Consider the following 21,898-nt stretch of genomic DNA (forward strand, 5'->3'; position numbering starts at 1 on the left):
ATCCCTGATAAATGAATTTATGTTTTATACTTTACAGAGCGTATTTATTTGCATTTAATTCATTCAAATATTTTTGAATATTTGTTTAAAATGTAGAGGAGGCCCCTAACATGACTTATGTCGAACTCTTGCTGTTTTTATTGCAAGAATACTCAGAGAAACATGAAAAGCTTGTAAATAAATCAAGGGTACTGTGCATGAAGATGAAGATACAATACTCAACTAAATTAGCAGGACTTAACATTACTCTTAATAGTAATAATAATTTGTCCATAATTAAACATATGTATATAATATGCAAATTAATTCCATACACATTATTTCTGTCTTGCAACAAACCCCATGTCATAAAATTTAATATTGTTATTTTAATATATGTGATTTTAAGCTTAAAGACTCTGATTTACTCAGTTTCACACATCTGGAAATGTGGATTCAAATTCTCTTACTCTTAAAACTATGCAATTTTACTCTGCTGTACCAACAACCCTGCAATACTGCTAATCAGAAGTAATGTGTGTTTTAGTACCTGTGGTAAGGCACTAAGTGCCTGCTGTATTCCTGGGCATTTATGGAGAATACTCTGAATAACTGCAAACCTTTAATGAAAGGTATAGAAAAATCGTCTACTTTTGTTAATGAATTTAGGGATAAAGTAACTTTTTTTTGCAAACCTGTTATGTACAATCCAGAAATACCATTGTGACTGTGTTTTAGAAAGTCAGGAAAATAATATGGTTTTTTTGTTTGTTCTTTTTTCTTGTTGGAAAAGTGGCCAAGACTCTGCCATGGAGTCATAGCTCCATCTTGTGGTATTTAGAAATTGCTGCAAGGGCTGTTTTAAATGTAGTGTTTCTTAACTGTCGGTAGAATTTTACTACTGCCTACAGAATATGGTGGGCTGCTGTCTATGAGGAGAAGGCAATGGCACCCCACTCCAGTACTCTTGCCTGGCAAATCCCATGGACGGAGGAGCCTGGTAGGCTGCAGTCCATGGGGTCCCTAAGAGTCAGACACGACTGAGTGACTTCACTTTCACTTTCCACTTTCATGCATTGGAGAAGGAAATGGCAACCCACTCCAGTGTTCTTGCCTGGAGAATCCCATGGACAGAGAAGCCTGGTAGGCTGCAGTCCGTGGGGTCGACAGAGTCGGACACGACTGAAGCGACTTAGCGGCAGCAGCACCAACAGAATATAAAATATCAAGTACTGCCTACAGAATATAAAACGTTCTGGCTTCCTTCTTCTAGATAACCCACCCCCAGTCCTAGCTCAAGAAATGAGGGCATCTAGCATTACGGAGAAGGCAATGGCAACCCACTTCAGTACTCTTGCCTGGAAAATCCCATGGACGGAGGAGCCTGGTAGGCTGTAGTCCATGGCGTCACGAAGAGTCGGACACTTACTAAGCGACTTCACTTTCACTTTCATGCATTGGAGAAGGCAATGGCAACCCACTCCAGTATTCTTGCCTGGAGAATCCCAGGGACGGCAGAACTGGGATCTGGTGGGCTGCCATCTGTGGGGTTGCACAGAGTCGGACACGACTGAAGCAACTTAGCAGCAGCAGCATTATGGAAGTTAGCAACAGAGTGCTGGTGTGACATGAGAGAAGACTCCACTGCATATCTAGGAAGGATTTCATCAGTTTTCTCATTGCTACCTCAGACTCTGTGACATACTCATGTTCATGAAAAATACATTTATTTCCCTTGATGAATTGTTATTCTTGAAGAAAATGTCATTCTCTAAGAAACAGAGAATTATATTTCTCTTCAAAAGAACAAAAAAATGTTAGAAGAACCAAGAATGTGGGGCCACATACTAAGCAGAAAGGAAAGATAATGAAAGTTCAGGTTCTTAAGGAACTGACCCTCTCTCTTCTCTGGGAGGTACCCTGAGTATTCTGGTTTTCTTACACAGTGGAATTCATGAGGAGTTTGTCTAAAGAGCAGGGATTAGGAATCTAGCCACGGAGCTGGTGCTGGAAGTAGCCAGTGAAAGTGAAAGTCGCTCAATCGTGTCCGACTCCTTGTGAATTCACCAGGTCAGAATACTAGAGTGGGTAGCCTTTCCCTTCTCCAGGGGATCTTCCCAACGCAGGGATCAAACCCAGGTCTCCCGCATTGCGGGTGGATTCGTTAGCAGCTGAGCAAGGGAAGCTGAACAAAGGAAGCCCAAGAACACTGGAGTAGATAGCCTACCCTTCTCCAGCGGATATTCCCCACCCAGGAATTGAACCGAGGGTCTCCTGCATTGCAGGTGGATTCTTTACCAACTCAGCTATGAGGGAAGTTGGAAGTAGCCAACTGCTAAGCAAAAAAACTTGGGATCCTAGAATCCTGCATCCAGTCAAGAAATCTCTCTTTTCCAAGGACAGAAGAGGTATTGTCTTATTCTTTATATAAAAAGCAATATTTGTGAGGATCAGACATGTACCATTTGTGTAATGCAAACATTTTGGTTTTATGTTAATTTTAGGTTGATAATCAGAGAAAAGGGCTTAAATTAGTTGTTTTTGTTTGTAAATTTACAGACACTTTATCCTTGTTGTAGATTGCTTAGTCTTTTGGAGTAACCTATACATGCATACTTAAGAAACTGATGTTTCTTAGTTTGAATACTGATTTTGAGTAACTTCAAATTGCAAGTTTGCTTATGAGCAACAAAAGGATGAACGCTTCTTTTGTCATGAAGGCTACTAGAGATATATAAAACCAGTACACATAGTGCCTGACAGAGTGAGCTGCATGTTAGTTCCCTTCCTTCCTTCCCTTGATAAAAGAGAAGTATAATTTCACTGAAGCAAGTCTGTTGTGAAATTAACCTTGATCCACTTGAAGGAATAAGGGTGAGGGCAAAGCCCAGAGATGTGCAATCTGACTTACTAAGCTCTGCTGTCATTCAAGTTGTGAATCTTCTGGTACCTTCTTAAAGCTCTGGTAGAATTCTGTGGTTTTTTGTACCTGTCCAGATAGCAGGGGGGAGAAGGCAATGGCACCCCACTCCAGTACTGTTGCCCAGAAAATCCCATGGATGGAGGAGCCTGGTAGCCTGCAGTCCATGGGGTCGCACAGAGTTGGACACGACTGAAGCGACTTAGCAGCAGCAGCAGATAGCAGGGACCTCTGTGGGGATTTAATGCTTCAAATAAAAAGTGTAGAACCTTTACTCCCCTTGGGCCAGCTGGGTTGTACATTTTCTAGCCCCTTTTGTTTGCATCCACTGGAAACAGAACCTAGAGCCTCCCTAATGTTCCAGGAATTTTCAGATGTGTCCCACAAAGATCTGCAGCCTTTCCCTGGAAAGCTAGAATCTGTTTTAAGTGTACCAAACAACTAAATGTCAAGGCTAATTAGGCTGTTTCACCTCTGATGAGCACTAGCGAGTTCTCAGGTTCTGACCTGGCCCTCTGGGTTTCTTCACTAATCTCATTTAGGCAGGTTACGGGCTGAGGATGCACTATGCTCTTTATCAGAGCTTGATGACCTCCGCTATGCAGCCCCACGGATGGTTCCCCAGCAGTGTGCTGAGCAATCTTTCAGTGCTTTACTGTCGTGACTAACATTTGGCAGTGCGTGCCTTCTTTCCTAGGTTAGCTTCCTTAGGCCAAGTCAAGCTTCGTACCCATGACACTGTGCCACACACAGGAAAGAAGATTGGCTCCTCTGCTTCCCAACGTCCCTTTACTGACCAGCACTGCCACATCCTTAGCTGCTAGCCAGTCTATCAAGTTGTGTTCTTTAACTTTCAAACTCTTTAAGAATCACATGGATAATGTATTGAAAGTTTACGTTTTGGGGTTTACTCTAAGAGATCCTCATTTCGTAGGTCTAGGGTAAGCCCTGAACACTAGTATTTTTAGCAGGCATTTCAATAGGTTCTATTGTAGAGAACAATTTGAAGGGAAAAAAAAGATTTGGGGAATTTATATCCTTCAGAGAAAGATGTGCAAGACAGCCTGTCTTGTGACAAGAGTTACTATAAAGTTTTTATCACCAAGTTTCGCCATTTCCCTATGGCCCGCTCTACTGCAAAGTGGAAGTCCTAGTCTTGACACACTTGGAATCATGAAATCAGTGATCCCTTATCTCAGTCTGTTTGGGCTGCTATTAAAAAACAAACAAACAAAATGAGTGGTTTTTAAGCAGCAGAAATTTATCTGTCTCAGTTCTGGAGGCTGAGAAGTCCAGGATGATGATGCCAGCGGATTCAGTGTTTGCTGAGGGCTCGCTTTCCAGTTCATAGACAACGCCCTCTTGTTGTGTCCTCACATGGTGCAAGGGGCGAAGGAGATCCGGGGCGGGGGGTTCTATTTCATAAGAGCATTAAGCCTGTGCATGAGGGCTCACCCTCATAAGCTAACCATCTTCCAAAGGCCCCCATCTCCTGACACCATCACGTCAGGCATTACGATTTCAGTATATGAGTTTGGGAGAGGGACACCCAGACTGTAGCACCCCTGTTTCTCTCTGTTTCTAATTTTCCCCCAGTGTCCTCTCCTTTGTTTTCCACTACATCCAGACAACTCGGACCCTTCAAGGAAACCTCTCACCAACACATGTGTCTGTCAATCAGATGGTTAGAGCACAGGAGATTCTTTCCTAAAGCCAACAAGACGGGCTGGTGGTGTGAGGCACAAGGAAGGGGGTGTAGAAACAGAAAAAAACATTCTTTAGGAAAATATTTGGTCCACCTCAAGTGTTCTCTGCAGGACTCTTGGTCAATCTATAGAAAATCAATTCATGGAAAGACAATTTGCCAAAATCCAAATCCTTATAATTTGTTCTTATATCTTAAGGCATTTTCAGGAAGGTTCAATTTGTTGAAAATGGTCTGTAGAATCAATATGAGGTATTCTGTCACAGACATCACCAGATTTGTGTTCTCCCCAAAGATCAGAATGGTTAATTTGGAGACAAATGTAACCTCAAATCAGAGAAAAGTTAAAACAAATTTTATATGTAAATCTATTGTTGTCCACCAGGGGGCGCTTGACACTTAAGCATGCATTGTTAAAATTGCCTTCCTTGAGAAGTATGGCATATCTACAAGTTGTGATTAACTGTTTTCTTAGGGTTTTCTCTTGTAAACATTCAATAGAGTGATTTTTAAAGCTTGTAGTTTTTATATGTTCTTTAGCATAGCAATTACCATTATTTAGAAAAATAGGTGGCTAATACTTTGGCCACCTGATGCGAAGAACTGACTCATTTGAAAAGACCCTGATTCTGGGAAAGATTGAAGGCAAGAGGAGAAGGGGACGACAGAGGATGAGATGGTTGGATGGCATCACCGACTCAATGGACATGAGTTTGGGTAAACTCCAGGAGTTGGTGATGGACAGGGAGGCCTGGCGTGCTGCAGTCCATGGGGTCGCAAAGAGTCAGACACGACTGAGCAACTGAACTGAATTGAGGTGGCTAATAGAGCCTCTTTTCTACTTGGGATAAAGGAAAGGGACATAAAAATCTAAGTATGTTTGATTTCAGGTGTGTAAATATACCCTGAAATTTCTTATTCTTACCCTGTTGTTTCAGTCTTCTGTTAGAAGGTGACTTTTTACAGATTAAGACATGAATATAGGTGAAGTATGATACTGCTTGCAATGCTAAGAACTGACTAGTTTCAAAAATAAAACAAAACAGCTTTTCCATAATAGGAGTTGAATTGTGTGTGTGTGTGTGTGAGATGGGGCAGGGGTGGGGAAGGGGCATAATTTCTAGTGGAGTCTTCAATTTAGCTGTAGCTTCAGTATATCTTTCCAAGCTGCAATTTTCTAGCATGTGACCACTGATTATATAATCAGATAAAACCAGCTCTTTGGGAAGACCAAGAACTTGTGAGTCTTCCAGTGATTTGGATGTGATGGGATAAGAGACTGTGTGCCTTTGATAAAATCATTTTTAAATACTAGTTTATTTTGAAGTCAGTAAAATAAAGAATCAAAATCTAGAATGAACCTTAACATTATTGTAGCATGACTTTATAATTTTTAAAGGATTTCCAATGTGTATAATAATTTTATAAATGGAATCACAAATGTCTTGCATTTAATGGTCCATGACTAATGTAGTTTTCACAAAATCCAGTATTTGTCCTCATTTTCTCAGCTCTCTTCCCTTTGCTCTACTCCCAGAAAACCAGCAGCCAGGATTACTCCTCACAGCATAGGAAATTGGGGGGTTCTTCAGTTGAGAAACTAAAATGCCCTTAAGAAGAGCAGTCAGTGTGTCCACCCGGAGAATGTATCTCACAGACTTCCCAGCACAGGAAGGCTCGTTGACTGAGGACCCTTGGTTTTGGGCTTCGAAGTCCATCACTGCTTTTCATCAAGACCACACCTCCCACTGTTCCTACCACATGGTCAGAAGCAAGGGGATACCAAGGCAGACGTATTCCTGGGAAACACAGTTACCCCATTGTGGGTAACTTTGCCAGACTTTCCTTAGGCGGCTGCCAGCCTGGGCTGCTTCCGCTTTCTCCTGACCTCCCATTCTCCCGTTCACGGGGGGTCACACTTGCATTACAGTTGACTGCTTTCCCAGCCCTCTCCTGCTCCTTTCCTATTTCCTTCCACACAGGCATTTCTAATAATGGATTATTTTCACATCTAATCCCATCTTGGTATCTGCTTCTTAGAAGACCGCGTTTACAGCTAGTGGTACTGGGGGTGCTATGAGAAAACAGCGGTAACATGAGATTTGGGCCTGGCTCACTTACTGAGTGACAGCCAGAAGGTGCTGTCCTGATCAATAGATTGGCACCAGTGGATCCTGGCTCAGTGTGGCCATTCAGTTGCTAAGGACTTCGCTGATGGCAACCTTGGAAAATGTTCTTGTGGAGGAAAATTCTGTGAAAGAAGCCATGATGCAGGCATTTGGAAAATACAGGCTTATTACTAAGTTGTATTTCCATCCTTCATAAAGATAATGAGCGTCTGAGAATAGTTAGTAAGCCCTTAATGCCTAACAATGAAAAGCAGGGAGCCTTGGTGTGGTGGTGTCTGCAAGAGGCTGTCTATACAGTAGTGAAAGGGCAGCCACAATAGAACAGCAGGGCTGTCCAAGCAGGCCTGCTGGGAAGGGCAGGGCCCTGATGGGAAGAACCAGGGATCCTAAACCTGTGGCAGGACATCTGGATGACTGCCCGTAATGACTCTACCCCTCCACCCGGCCCCTCTGGGTGGGCAGGGGCGGCCCACGTCTAGCTCTGGGAAGGGCTGGAGCACTCACAGTCCTGGAAGCTGCTGCACAGGCCTCTCGCCAACAGGGCGACCATCTGCCCCCTCTGGAGCTGTCCCCACCTCTTCTCCTGGCTGCCAAGACAATCAGTGAGGGTGGTGTTCAACATCTATAATTTTTAAAATTAAAAAGTTAAGAACAGAGGAGTGGAGGCTGAGGACAGTTAGCCTAGTGAAAAGCATGAGTCTTTCCTTATTTCCCAGAGCTAACCAATTTTTAGATCCAGAAATCACTGACCAAAGAAGCGGCTGGGTTACTAGAAGGAAGGACCCTGCAGTAGCAGTCCAAGTACATATCACGACAGTATCTCCAGTCTGCCCCTCAAGAGACCTCTGACCACGTGCCCAAGTAGCTGTACACTGCGGGAAAGGAAATAACCAGGATGGGGGTCTAAGCCTGAAGTCCAAATCACAGTGGGCCATGTGCCCACAGACTCGCCTAACCCCACAGTGATGATTTTCTCAGTCCCTGAATACCTAGTGAAGTCCATATACTTGGCAGTTGACATTAACCTTCCATCAGGCCCTCATCTCTGAAGTAAAAGCTATCATGGTGCAGAAAACCAAATAGAAACGTGGGAAATGGTGCCTTCCCCCACCCAGGCCAAAATTGCCAAACACAAATAATTTCTTATCCCAGGGAAGACAGCAGAGGGCTTAACATCACTCTGTTTAATTTGCCAGTCTGACCTCTGCAAACCCTGGGTGTATCTTAGAGAAAGACTGTAGGTTACTGCAGGCTTAACCAGTTAGTAGCCCCACCTGTTTTGCCAGGTGTGGTATCACTGCTCAAGCAGACTAGCAGGTCTTCAGTGTAGGGTGTGCAGCCACTGCTTGGAGAGTATACTCTTTCCATTCTGACTAGAAAAGAGAGTCAAGACCAATTTGTGGCTTCTAGTTTCAGTTCCAGGTATGTATAGTGCTTGGAAGTCATTGATCTTGTCACCACAACAACAGCAAAGATGGGTAACCTGAAAATCAGTGACTCTTCTTTACTCATTAAAAAACTGAATTTGCAGAGCAAATTCCCACCCTGAAATCTGTATAAACAGACAAATCCAGACAGGCATTGAGATCTGCTTAGCCTAGTATACAAACTGATAGGAACACTTAAATGGTAATTGTGATGCATTACTGGAGGAAGTATAGGCGCATCCATTATGAAAGTTGGAGACTTAACACGCCCTGTCAGTAATTGATAAATCAAGAAGGCAGAAAAATCAATAAAGATACTCAATAGCTTATGCGAATAGCACCATCAGTCAACTCAATCTGTTGACATTTATAGAATGTCCCATCCCACTACAGCAGAATACAGATTCTCCTCAAGCTTGGGTGTAACATTCACCAGTGTAAAGCACCTTCTAGGCACCCTATTAGACTCTGAGCTTCATGAGTTAGGGTCTGGGCTTGTCAGTCTCACTGTGGAATCCCCAGCACAATGCCTGACACACAGGAGGTGCTTGATGAATATTTTTTGCATAAAGGAATGAATTGTAAAATTGGGAGACAAGGAATCAGATCGTCATGGGAATAGCACCAAGATACAGTCTTAACACAGAGAAAGCAGATGGAAAATATTTAAGCTTCAAAGGTTAAAACTGCAAACCCACACTGACAAATAACAGAAATCATCCTTTTATTGTAGAAACTACCACTTGATTAATATTCCTAAACCCCTGCTTTCATCATATCACTTCTTTAATAACTTTCAATAGCTGTGGTGTTTCGACTCCTGAACTTAGCATCCGAAGCCTTCTCTAACCAGGACCTTCCCCAGTTATCTTGCTGCTGCTGCTGCTAAGTCGCTTCAGTCGTGTCCAACTCTGTGCGACCCCATAGATGGCAGCCCACCAGGCTCCCCCGTCCCTGGGATTCTCCAAGCAAGAACACTGGAGTGGGGTGCCATTGTCTTCTCCTCCCCAGTTATCTTACCTTGCCTCTTATTAATTGCTCAGATATTTTCCTTCAGCTCTTGAATTCATCTATTTCCTATCTACATTTCTTGTTTGAGCTTCTAGAGTTTTGGAGTGTATCTCATTCATATCTCATTAATATGAAAATAACTTGTGTTCCATTTGTTTATTTGTAAATTAATTTCTTTCAGTATTTCAAGTGCATTTTTCCATTGACTCAGTATTAAAAATGATTAGATTCTATTTACATCTCTAAAAATGTATTAACAAATGATGTAAGTGAAGCGTATTACTACAGAAAGCAAAGCTGGGAATCCTTGGAGCAAGGGTCTATGTAGCAAAATTTTGGACTACATCCATCACTCCCTGATTGTCCCTTCAATAACTCTCATTTTGGAGCATTGGTTTACTTCGTAAGGGTTTAATTTTCTGTAGAGAACTCAGTCCATTTATCCTCTTCTACTGATAGGGCTTTCATTGATTTTCTTCTGGAGCAAGTTTGTGTTTGGAGGCATGTATGTATATGTGCAAGCTCAGTCGTGCCTGACTCTGCAACCCCATGGACTGCAGCCCGCCACACTCCTCTGTCCATGGGATTTTCCAGGCAGGACTACTGGAGTCCGTTGCCATTTCCTCCTCCAGGGGTTCTTCCCAATCCAGGGATTGAACCCGGGTCTCCTGCATCTCCTGCAATCCAGGCGGATGCTTTACCGCTGAGCCACCAGGGAAGCCTGTATTTGGGGGTGGGGGGTTGGAAACCACTTAGGACACCAGTGCATAATTTTTGAAGACAAGTAATGGCTGCCTGAGAAGTATCACTGACCATGTTTTAACAGAGATGTTAAGCAAACATGCACAGTGGAGAATTGTCACTTCCAAAGGATTTGTTTTATCGTTGCTGCTATTTTTAGACACTAGAACTTGTCCTGTTACAGCTGACCTAATTATTCCCATTAATACAATTTTTTTACACTTCTGATAATTACCAGCAAGTATCTAAGAGAAAATCAGTAAGTTTTTAGAGAATGAGCTGAATTTCAGGAGGTGGGTATGAGCTCTAAAATAACTTGCAGTTTTGCTTTGTGGCGATTTAAATCAGCTGCTTCCATTTCTATTTGAATGTTTCTTGTAATAGATTCGGTGACCCAGATCATGACCAGCAAGAGCTGTGTAGAATTCGACTTGGAGATTTTTAAATTTAAAGTGTCAGAATATGAGAAATAATGGGAGTTATTGGGAAAGATCAGTTATTAGTTTCGGAATTAACATTCTAAACCCAATCTGTGTAATGCATTATTGTTCTGGTGCTTGGCTAACCCTTTTCTCCTCTACGCTGTTCACCTATTTGTGGTGATAGGTTGATGTCATGGTTTCCAGAACTATTCTACTCTGCCATATTTTCACAGTTCCCTTGATTATCAACTTTACTGCCTGTTCCTCTTTTTATTTATTTATTTATGGCTGTACTGGGTCTTCGTTGCTGTGTGGGCTTTTCCCTATCTGCACCAGTGGGAGCTTCTGTTGTTGTGGAGCATGGACTCCTGAGGGCCCTGGCTTCAGTAGCTGCGGCACGTGGGCTCAACAGTTGCGGATCCCAGGCTCTCGAGCACAGGCTGAGTAGTTGAGGCACAAAGGCTTAGCTGCTCCGTGGCATGTGGGATCTTCCCAGAGCAGGGATCAAACCCATGTCTCCTGCATTTGCAGACAGATTCTCTACCACTGAGCCACCAGGAAAAGCCTTACTGCCTGTTCTAACACTGTACTTACCCTGATAGCAATCGTATGAATACACACATATAGTAATCATTTAGTGTGTATTGTCTTTGGAGTCAGATTACCTGGATTCCAGCTCTACCATTTACTAGCTCTGTGCCTTTAGGCAAGTTATTTAAGCTCTATCAGATGCAATTTTCTCAACAGTAAAATGAATATATTAGCCATCTTCATGGCTGTAATAAGGATTAAATAATCTGTAGAAAGCATTTAGCACAGTACATGGCATATTGTAACAATAAATATTATCATTATTGCTGAAAAGGTACATATTATAGACTTTTGAAGTCACAGAATGATATGGAATAGAAGGAATTTGCCAATGAAGAAATTGGTGGTCCTAATATTATTTAAAATGTGAGTGCATGTAAAAACACTGTTATACTTTCAGAAATCCTTAAATGCGTTGCTTAAACAATTAGAGAGAAAAGGAATCTTGAAAATCAAGTGAAAGACTATGCACTGAGACTGGAACAAGAGTCAAAGGTTTGTTTTTATTTCTATGCTAAGAAATTCCTTTGGAACTGGCATGATTTTTGGTGTGTTATTAAAAACATACTATATAATTTTCCAGTATACTTACAAAACTATTTTGTATACTATTTGGAAAAAGCATAGAGACATAACTTAGCAGTGGTCTTGCTAGTATTGTAAATCTTCTTCGATACCAGTTTCTTTACTTTTATATCTTTCACATAAGCTTGCCACAGGACCAGCAATGAGCGCCGTACATACCCTGCTGAAATGTCTCAGGCAACTTTTGTTTCTTTACCTTCAGTTTATAAGAGGTACTGTAAATTATGTTTTTCACTTTTCTAGGTTTTTTGATTGGTTTGGTTTAGTAGAGAAGCAGCTGTTGGAATTAAAGGAGAAACAGTACCAAGTTTCTATATATGGAAGGTGAAAAAGAAAATATGTAACTTTTATAAAAAGGTAAAAATAAGATATATGTTTCCCAAATTAAGATTATATTTTCTGTACTTGTTTCTTTAGTTGTTCCTTTAGTTTGATTTGTAATTACTAGAATTCAAACAAGTAGTTATCACTTCTCTGTCATGAAAGTCAAGGCATTTTATCTCATAGCTATGCATGATGAAGTCTAAGATAGACCCCACACTGCTATTGCTAGAAAGTGTGCACTTACAAGCAGCAGGACAGGAAGTGATCAATGAATTATGAAAGACACTGCACATACTTTCCACAGTTTTTCATTCCCTTTTCCATTTTATTTATGATGTTGTTGGTATATAGTTTTGGTTTAGATGTTGTCAGACCTATCTTTTATTTATGGCTTCTTGTATCATATTTTAAAAGACTGTCTTTGTCTCAGTGTTTCATAACATTCATCACATCTCTTTAGTACTTATATGGCTTAATATTTGATATTTAGATATTTAATCCTTAGTAACTATTTTGATATATGTTTTCAGGTTAGGATGCAAATTCAGTTTTCAATGTGCATGATTTGAATGGAAGTGTCCAAAGAGGGGTAGGATGTATGAATCTAAGAGAAAAAAATAAAAGATCAGGATTGAAGCAATGGATTTAGAACTTGTTAGCATATAGATAGTAAATGACCCCATGTGAATGAATCACATGCATCAGGGAGAATACACAGGGTGAAGAGATAGTCTGAGATACAGCTCTGAAGAGTTTCAGGAGTGATAGCCAGGGAAGAAGAGCCGAAAAGAGGGTCAGTGTCCTCAAGACATAGGTACCTGAGACACTGAGGTAGAGGACCTTGAGGGCTGGTTTTGACATAAAAGTAATCAGCTGATCACTGATTTGGTGTTTCCAGAGGCTCAATGAAGGGACTGGAAGGAAGGGAGTTAGCTTTGGGAATTGGAATAGAGAATGGGGTGCACAGAACAACTTGAGAATGAAAGTCAGGGTGAGGGGTAAAGGCAAGCTTGGACTTCTAGTGCCAACGAAGGTAAGTAGGAAATTGAGACAAAATTATGGTCTCTTGCCCATAAAATGGACAGTCAGTCCACCTTTTATAGTCCTGGGTGCTTGGCTGGAAGCCCTGCTTCCTCCTGCTGCACCGGCATCCAGGGGCCTTTCCTCAGACCACACACTCTGTGTCCTCAGAATATGCTGCTTCTCCTACATTCCAGTTCTGCCTCCTTCAAGGTGTAGCCAAACGCCCTCTCCTTTATGAGGCCATGATGATGAGAGGCCACAGACTTTGGAGTCACTGCGAATTGGACTCGAATCCCAGATTTGTACCTACTGTGGTGTGACCTTTGGAGGCCTCGATTTCTTTCCTCCTCTGGAAAAGGGAAGTAGTTGGAGTATCCTGCCAGGGATTTGTGAGGCTCTGGAGATATGATGTATGTAAAGTGCTGAGTGAAATGCCTGGCACATAATTGGTTCTAAATTCCAATAAACTGAATATTATTTTCCTGTTTTTCTTTCCAACCTCCCTAGCCCCTCCCTCTGTGACAGGGGCATCAGCATTTCTACTTGCCTTAGCCATCCTCCTTTAGCTTTGTTTATCTGAAAAAAAAATCATTTGGGTGGAATAGCTCCTACTCTGATTATACAGGATCACTGAACATACAATCAAAGCCTATTTTAACAGCTTCCCAGGAAGATGTTAATCCTGTTTCCCTGTATAAATGTTAATAAGGATTTTCACTCCAGAGTGAATTGTTAATCTTTATAGTCAAAGATTGTTCTGACTATGTGGATACTATGGTGACTGGAAAGGTCAATGAATGATTTGCCATTCTTTCCATGCTGAATACATAAATAATTGATTCTTTAGTAGATAACTAGAGCTGTTTGCTGAGTCTGCTGTTTATATTTCTGCTGGCTTCACAGTTTGGGCTGAAACTGAGTTTCCACATCTTAGGATTCTTCCAATTTACACGGTATATGGACAGTATGGACATTGCTTTTTAATACTATACAGGCAGTCTAGCCGATGTTTTATAATAACTATACAGTGTACAGCAAAATGAAGTGAAAGTGTTAGTCATTCAGTTGTGTCTGGCTCTTTGCAACCCCATGGACTGTAGGTTGCCAGGCTCCTCTGTCCATGGAATTCTCCAGGCAAGAATAGTGGAGTGGGTTGCCATTCCCTTCTCCAGGGAATCCTCCTGACCCAGGGATCAAACCCAGATCTCTTGCATTGCAGGCAGGCTCTTTACCATGTAAGCCACCAGAGAAGCCCCCAAAATGTAGTATAACCTGTAAAAATTGTCAATCACTGTATTGTACACCAGTACAATACAATACTGTATAATTTTGATGTACAATATAATATTGTACATCAACTATACTTCAATTAAAAAAGAAAGAAAGGAGAAAAAAAGATACACAGGCATACCTAGGAGATACTGCAGATTTGATTCCTGACCATCACAATAAAGTAAAACAAATATTACAATAAAGTGAGTCACATGAATTTTTTGGTTTCTAGTCCATATTAAATTTTTTTACACTGTAATGTAGTACAACAGCATTATATCTAACATACAGTATCCATACCTGGTTAGGAAAGAGTTAATTGAGAATTGACTATTCCTCTTATCTCTGAAAGCAATCAAGAAATAAGAGAATAAATGCTCAACTATTTGTATTTCAGACCTCTGGCTCCTACCAAGTTTCTCAAAGGAGACAGATGGATCAACTGCCTAAAATGAAAGAGAATCTAGTGAAAACGTAAGTCTAGATCTTTCCATTCTAATTAATTACATTCAAATGTGAATGGTATTCATGAAACAGGTGTCCATTATATTTTGGAAGCTTAACTTTTATAGCAACAATGTAAAATAGCAGATGTTAAGAGAACTTAGAGAAGTTTGTATTCTCCATTTACTATTTATATATATATATCTGGTAGGTTCCAGGAATATTGTTCATCCTCAAACATGATGTTATTTTCTAAGCTAAAATGATATTGTTCCCAAGTAGAGCTTAGAACTACACCATTAACAACAAATCCAATTAAATGATCTGTCTTAACCTTTTAGTTTTACTACTGTGGGTGAGAATCCCTTAGATGAAATGGAGTAGCCATCATAGTCAACAAAATAGTCCGAAATGCAGTACTTGGATACAATCTCAAAAATGACAGAATGATCTCTGTTCATTTCCAAGGCAAACCATTCAGTATCATGGTAATCCAAGTCTATGCCCTGACCAGTAATGCTGAAGAAGCTGAAGTTGAACAGTTCTATGAAGACCTACAAGACCTTTTAGGACTAACACCCCCAAAAGATATCCTTTTCATTATAGGGAACTGGAAGGCAAAAGTAGGAAGTCAAGAAACACCTGGAGTAACAGGCAAATTTGGCCTTGGAGTACAGAATGAAGCAGGGCAAAGGCTCATAGAGTTTTGCCAAGAAAACACACTGGTCATAGCAAACAACCTCTTCCAACAACACAAGAGAAGACTCTACACATGGACATCACCAGATGGTCAACACTGAAATCAGATTGATTATATTCTTTGCAGTCAAAGATGGAGAAGCTCTATACAGTCAGCAAAAACAAGACTGGGAGCTGACTGCGGCTCAGGTCATGAACTCCTTACTGCCAAATTCAGACTTAAATTGAAGAAAGTAGGGAAAACCACTAGACCATTCAGGTATGACCTAAATCAAATCCCTTACGATTATACAGGGAAAGTGAGAAATAGGTTTAAGGGACTACATCTGATAGAGTGACTGATGCACTATGGATGGAGGTTTGTGACATTGTACAGGAGACAGGGATCAAGACCATCCCCAAGAAAAAGAAATGCAAAAAAGAAAAATGGCTGTCTGAGGAGGCCTTAAAAATAGCTGTGAAAAGAAGAGAAGTGAAAAACAAAGGAGAAAAGGAAAGATATACCCATTTGATTGCAGAGTTCCAAAGAATAGCAAGGAGAGATAAGAAAGCCTTCCTCAATGATCAGAGCAAAGAAATAGAGGAAAACAATAGAATGGGAAAGACTAGAGATCTCTTCAAGAACATTAGAGATACCAGGGGAACATTTCATGCTAAGATGGGCTCGATAAAGGACAGAAATGGTATGGACCTAACAGAAGCAGAAGATATTAAGAAGAGGTGGCAAGAATACACAGAAGTACTGTACCAAAAAGATCTTCATGACCCAGATGATCGTGATGGTGTGATCACTCACCAGACATCCTGGAATGTGAAGTCAAGTGGGCCTTAGAAAGCATCACTATGAACAAAGCTGGTGGAGGTGATGGAATTCCAGTTGAGCTATTCCAAATCCTAAAAGATGATGCTATAAAAGTGCTGCACTCAATATGCCAGCAAATTAGGAAAACTCAGCAGTGGCCACAGGACTGGAAAACGTCAGTTTTCATTCCAGCCCCAAAGAAAGGCATTTTTTGGGTGAGTGCACAATTGCACTCATCTCACACGCTAGCAAAGTAATGCTCAAAATTCCCCAAAACAGGCTTCAATAGAACATGAACCGTGAACTTCCAGATGTTCAAGTTGGTTTTAGAAAGGGCAGAGGAATCAGAGATCAAATTGCCAACATCTGCTGGATCATGGAAAAAGCAAACGAGTTCCAGAAAAACATCTGTTTCTGCTTTATTGACTATGTCAAAGCCTTTGACTGTGTGGATCACCACAAACTATGGAAAATTCTGAACAAGATGGGAATACCAGACCACCTGACATGCCCCTTGAGGAATCTGTATGCAGGTCAGGAAGCAACAGTTAGAAGCGGACATGGAACAACAGACCGGTTCCAAATAGGAAAAGGAGTACTTCAAAGTTATATATTGTCACCCTCCTTATTTAACTTATATACAGAGTACATCATGAGAAACACTGGGCTGGATAAAACACAAGCTGGAATCAAGATTGCCAGGATAAATGTCAATAACCTCAGATATGCAGATGATACCCCCTTATGGCAGAAAGTGAAGAAGAACTAAAGAGCTTCTTGATGAAACTGAGTGAAAAAGTTGACTTAAAACTCAGCATTCAGAAAACTAAGATCATGGCATCCGGTACCATCACTTCATGGCAAATAGATGGGGAAACAGTGGAAACAGTGGCAGACTTTATTTTTTGAGCTCCAAAATCACTGCAGATGGTGACTGCAGCTATGAAATTAAAAGACGCTTACTCCTTGGAAGGAAAGTTATCACCAACCTACACAGCGTATTAAAAAGCAGAGACATTACTTTGTCAACAAAGGTCTGTCTAGTCAAGGCTATGGTTTTTCCAGTGGTCATGTATGGGTGTGAGAGTTGGACTATAAAGACAGCTGAGCGCAGAAGAATTGATGCTTTTGAACTGTGGTGTTGAAGAAGACCTTTGAGAGTCCCTTGGACTGCAAGGAGATCCAACCAGTCCATCCTAAAGGAAATCAGGCCTGAATATTCATTGGAAGGACTGATGCTGAAGTTGAAACTCCAATACTTTGGCCATGTGATGCAAAGAACTGATTCATTAGAAAAGACCCTGATGCTGGGAAAGATTGAAGGTGGGAGGAGAAGGGGATGACAGAGGATGAGATGAATGGCATCACGGACTCAATGGACATGAGTTTGGGTAAACTCCAGGAGTTGGCGATCTACACAGAGGCGTGCTACAGTCCATGGGGTCACAGAGAATTGGACATGACTGAGCGACTGAACTGAACTGAACCTTTTAATGAGCAAGTATGGACACTGAAATAAATGTAGGTGTCAATGCAATTTAAACTATGTTTTTGTATGTGAATAAAAACAATTTAGGATGAATAAAGAACAGAGGAATATTTTAGAAGTTTAGGAGGTTATGTCTACACACACTTTTCTCTGGTCCCGTACTAAGTATAGAAGAATTACTCAGGCAATCCTTGTCTTCTATAACCTTATCTCACGCAGATAATATATTCATATAAAACTTAACAGTATTAAAATTGTAAGCAAAGATATAAACTATCTATAGATCAGAATTCTTTTCAAACACAGGCACTCAAAGTGCATGTAGTATAATAGGTTTCTTTGGTGGAAATTCATAGAATAGCAACGTTATGTTCAGAATTTGGCTAGATGGATAAGAATGTATTTATTCTTCCTTGAGTAATCATAAATACTTGAAGTGTACAAGATAATGAATAATCAATGGAAATACAATGGAGTTAAAGCATTTAAGTCAATTGTAGAAAAGGACTTCCTTCTGAAAAATGCTGTACTTCTGTGTTGAGAGGACCCCAAGACGACTCCCGTGTTCAGTGGTTCACTAGAACGACTCACAGGACTCAGCATCTATTTGTGCACACAGCTAAGATTTATTACAGTAAAAGGATTCAAAGCAAAACCATCAAAGGAAAGAGGGGTGTGAGATGAAGTTTGGAGGGAACAAGGCACAAGCTTCTAAAAGTTCCCCCAGTGGAGTTTCGCAGAAACTTAGTTCTTCCAGCAATGAGCTGTGAAGGTTGATTCCGGGGGCCCACATTAGATATTTAGTGCCCATATATTTGCTGGCCATTTGTATATCTTTTTTGGAGAAATAGCTATTCAAGTCCTTTGCCCATTTTAAAAAGCTTGTTTGTGTTATTTTTGTTGCATTATAAGAGTTCTTTATATTTTTTGGTTATTGGACCTAATCAGATAAATGATTTGCACATATTTTCTCCTATTTATTGGTTTTTTTCCTTTCTTGATGATGTTCTTTGAAGAAGACAGTTTTGATTTTGATGAAGTCCAATTGTTACTGGCTTCCTAGGATTTATTTTCTCAGTTGCTTGTGCTTCAGGTATCGTGTCTAATAAATCATTGCCTAATCCGAGAACATACGAATTTATACATATTTTCATCTAAGTTTTATAGTGTTAGCTCTTTTTTTCAATCCATTTTGAGTTAATATTTGTATAGGATGTGAAATACATCTAATTTTAGTCTTTTGCATGTGTTGGCCACCTCATGCGAAGAATTGACTTATTGGGAAAGACTCTGATGCTGGGAGGGATTGGGGGCAGGAGGAGAAGGGGACGACAGAGGATGAGATGGCTGGATGGCATCACTGACTCGATGGACGTGAGTTTGAGTGAACTCCAGGAGTTGGTAATGGACAGGCAGGCCTGGCATGCTGCGATTCATGGGGTCGCAAAGAGTCGGATATGACTGAGCGACTGAACTGAACTGATTCAATTATTCTAGCATCATTTGCTGAAAAAACTATTCTTACTGAGTCGGATTGCCTTGGCATCCTTTTAAAAATTAGCCATAAACATATAAATTTATTTCTAGGCCTCAGATCTATTCCACTGGTCTGTAAGTCTGTCCCTATGCCAGTACCATTCTGTCTTGATGACTATAACTTTTCATAAAGTTTTGAAATCAGTGAGTGAGTCCTTTAATCTTCTTTTCAAGATTGTTTTGGTTGTTCAGAGTCCCTTTATTTTCTATATACATTTTAGGATTAGTTCGTCAGTTTCATCGTAGGAATTTCACCACAGAGCTGAGGAAAGAGTGGAGTAGGGCGAGTTAAATAGCTACAGAGTTCAGTGTTCTTACTGGATTTTGCCATAGGTGTGTGTGTGTGTATGTATTAAATTCTCCAGGATTGCTGCAAGCCTTTGGTTAATTTCTAGAGTTCTAAAAGTTTGCTACTGACCTTTTTTTTTTAATTTTTTTTTGTAAATTGTCTCATTGTTTTTAAGGAGGAAATTATTTTTTGGGGGTCCCTATTCTGTCATTTTCACTCCAGTGTTCTTGCCTGGAGAATCCCGGGGACGGGGGAGCCTGGTGGGCTGCCGTCTCTGGGGTCGCACAGAGTCGGACACGACTGAAGCGACTTAGCAGTAGCAGCAGCATTCTGTCATTTTAGCTGACATCACTCCCTGAGTAAAATATTTTTAAGCACCTGCAGGGAATTAAAGGTGGCTTTTACTTTATCAAGTGAGCACATGGGGAAGTTGTCCTTATAAAGACATATAAGTCAATGAGGGAAAGACAGTTTTGTGGAAATCCAAGAACAGGAATTTCAATATAACTGGATCCACAGATACTAGAATTTGAATTCAGAGAAGGCTTAAAGACCTCAGCAGATATTCATGGATCATTACTTTAGTGGTTTGCCATATTGGATAGTAATTAAAGGCACAGACTTTGAACTTTGACTTCATGGATTCAAATTCCAGATCTACTTACTTACTATATAACCTGTTTCTGTTTTCTGTCAGAAATAACAGAGCTAATGATAGTATCTGCATTATAGAGATTTTGTGGAGTTGATAATGAGTAAATAAATAAAATTTAGAACAGTCCCTGACTCAGATTATGAGCTCTAAGAATGTTGCTATTATTATTTGTAGTATAATAGATCACTAGTTTATTCTCTGCTTCATTTTTCTTCTCATTACCAACTGCCAATTTCACTTTCTACACTTTTACATTACAGACTCTGGTATATATCATAGTTTCAATTTTATTGTAATTTTAAGTCACGCATCTTTGGCTTACTCATGGATTCTTATTTCCATCTTGTCCATACTCTGCCTCATGGACTGTATTTTCTTATCTTTAACTCACATTTCCAGAGACAAGCATCAGATTGGTCCATCTCATCCCTCTTTGGACAAAACTTTCCACATTAGGCTACCTCATGGGCTACTTCTAGGCCTTTGGATTATTTGTCCTTGAGGGAGTTGTCTCTGTAACTTGACAAGATGATATGATATGCTGTAACATATGGCTGTTTAGGATTATACAGTAAACAGAAAATCTGCATAGAGAGATTTCTCTGTGAAGGACTGTGGACTGGGGGAACTAGGAGAACTAGGTAATTCTCCCCATGTGACATACTAGTGTTTTTGTTGCACACAATGGTAACTGAAAAATCATGATTAATGCTTATCTTATTTCAGGGTAAGATGTAATTCAGTGAATCAGAAGACAATGAATGCCATGAGAAGACCAGTAAAAAAGATTTCAAGATCAAGCCGTCTTTCAAAACTCAATCTGTGATTCCTGAACTGGATAGTTTATATTTCTTACCTTTTTTCATTTTAATATTTAACTTGTGAAGTTAATGGTTCACATACTTTTCAGGGAATGAAATAGATAAGAAAGAGCTATCAATCTTATCTTTAGCTTTTCTTCTAGAAGTTTGTTTTTTTTTGTCTGTATGAAAGTAATTTTCTCAAGACCATAAACCATCTAATAGCATTCTTATGATTTTTTAAATATCCTAGTAAGCCTTAAGGTTGGCATCATTACACTTGCTTTTAATGATATACTCATGATCTGTTCTGATAGTAACATTGCTATTTTATTTGGGTTCTAGTTAGCTATTAGCTAAAAATGTGAGTTTATCAGAATGTTTTTGCTATTTTAGGCTATATCACGTTCAGCTTTTTAAAACTCAAGGTTTAAACAAAGCTGGAAATCAAATACATTTTAAACTTTGATTTGAACTATCATGGTGTTGTGGAAGTAGCCTTCAATCAGGAATCAGCTCGGGTGTAGTTCCCACCCTGCTCTGAACTTAAGAGATCTGGGATAAGTTCTTTCACCTCATCTTCATTTCCCACATCTGTAACTGAAGCAAACTGTACAATTTCTAAGGTGTCTTACCATTCTAGAAATCCAGTACTTATTCAACTGCAAGGTCCTGCCACTTAACACATGGCAATTTAAGTCATTTTAAGACAAGTATTAATTTATGGGGCTGGCCTAGTTCTTTGGGCCATACTTTGGCCAAGTGTTCACAATACTCAAGTCTAGAGTGGAAATAGAACAGGGTACGAGAAGTGTTCTTTTAAGGCATTAAAAAAATTTACGAATTATCTTATTTATATTTAGATTGTTTTCTTACTGTCACCTATGTCTGGTGACCCCTTACTTAATAAGTTAAATTATTGGATTTTAACAGAAATCACTCAGAGGTAAGTATAGTTTCTGGTATTCTTACCTTATATCTGGTACCAAAACCTAAATTACATTCGGTATCACCAATAATGGATGCCAAATGCTTTTCTCTAACTATTTATAGAT

At 40.1% G+C, this 21,898-nt stretch overlaps 1 protein-coding gene across 1 annotated transcript in view; it reads left to right on the forward strand.

Moving 5' to 3' along the window:
* CCDC169 (coiled-coil domain containing 169) overlaps positions 1 to 20,971 on the forward strand; it is a 38,516-nt gene extending 17,545 nt beyond the window's left edge. Inside the window, 5 exon segments of the mRNA XM_005911883.2 lie at positions 11,326 to 11,353; positions 11,356 to 11,424; positions 11,635 to 11,687; positions 14,527 to 14,603; positions 20,770 to 20,971. Of these exon segments, the coding sequence (XP_005911945.2) occupies positions 11,326 to 11,353; positions 11,356 to 11,424; positions 11,635 to 11,687; positions 14,527 to 14,603; positions 20,770 to 20,869 (327 nt within the window). The 3' untranslated portion in view covers positions 20,870 to 20,971.
* The last annotated feature ends 927 nt before the right edge of the window (positions 20,972 to 21,898 follow it).

Source organism: Bos mutus, chromosome 12 (genome assembly GCF_027580195.1).
Source record: "Bos mutus isolate GX-2022 chromosome 12, NWIPB_WYAK_1.1, whole genome shotgun sequence".
NCBI lineage: Eukaryota > Metazoa > Chordata > Mammalia > Artiodactyla > Bovidae > Bos > Bos mutus.